Consider the following 992-nt stretch of genomic DNA (forward strand, 5'->3'; position numbering starts at 1 on the left):
GGAGATCCGTCCCTCGCCATTGGAGGAGATCCGTCCCTCGCCATTGGGGGAGATCCGTCCCTCGCCATTGGAGGAGATCCGTCCCTCGCCATTGGGGGAGCTCCGTCCCTCGCCTTTGATGGAGATCCGACCCTCGCCATTGGAGGAGATCCGTCCCTCGCCATTGGAGGAGATCCGTCCCTCGCCATTGGGGGAGATCCGTCCCTCGCCTTTGATGGAGATCCGACCCTCGCCATTGGAGGAGCTCCGTCCCTCGCCATTGATGGAGATCCGACCCTCCCCATTGGACGAGCTCCGTCCCTCGCCATTGATGGAGATCCGACCCTCGCCATTGGAGGAGCTCCGTCCCTCGCCATTGGAGGAGCTCCATATCTTAAGTAATTTTGGGGGGATTCTGGGTCTCTGAATACAGATGTAGTCGAGGCCCCAACATCCTCATGTGGGATCATTTCACCCTCATTGATGGATACACCCCCCAGATCCGCCCCGCCCCCCTCCCCCATATCACTCATTACAGAAGACCCCTCTGACTTACCCACACAGAAGACGGCCTTCATGGGGTCCTGCTTGGCCATCCCCAACATTGGCAGCATGGTCCCCAGGATGGAGTTTAGGAACGGGACCATCCCGAACACTGACGGAGACAAGAGAGGATTACTGCCGCCGCCGCCGTCATTCCACGGACATCACACCAACAGAGGGGACGCGGCACGCGCTTACCATTCGCCACCGAGAGACTGGCCAACGTCTGCATGACAAAGAAGTGCGGGAGGATCCCCGGCTGGAACTTCATCAGAATCTCCTCCATGACATTGTTAATGAAGCTCCTCCCAACCGCGACAAGGACGTTACTGGCCGCCTGCTGCCACTCGAATACGACGTCCTGAGAGGAGAGAGACAGAGCAGGGGGAGGAGTCAGATATTCCGGCAGGGGGAGGAGTCAGATATTCTGGCAGGGGGAGGAGTCAGCTATATGCCGGCAGGGGGAGGAG

At 59.3% G+C, this 992-nt stretch overlaps 1 protein-coding gene across 1 annotated transcript in view; it reads right to left on the reverse strand.

Moving 5' to 3' along the window:
• LOC108804207 (maestro heat-like repeat-containing protein family member 1) overlaps positions 1-883 on the reverse strand; it is a gene marked incomplete at both ends in the record, with an annotated part of 2,198 nt that extends 1,315 nt beyond the window's left edge. Inside the window, 2 exons of the mRNA XM_018575959.1 lie at positions 536-634; positions 721-883. Coding sequence (XP_018431461.1) covers positions 536-634; positions 721-883 — 262 coding nt within the window. The remainder of the gene's footprint in view (positions 1-535; positions 635-720) is intronic.
• Positions 884-992: the final 109 nt, after the last annotated feature.

Source organism: Nanorana parkeri, unplaced genomic scaffold (genome assembly GCF_000935625.1).
Source record: "Nanorana parkeri isolate BGI_ZX_2015 unplaced genomic scaffold, ASM93562v1 scaffold6473, whole genome shotgun sequence".
NCBI classification, from domain to species: Eukaryota; Metazoa; Chordata; class Amphibia; order Anura; family Dicroglossidae; genus Nanorana; species Nanorana parkeri.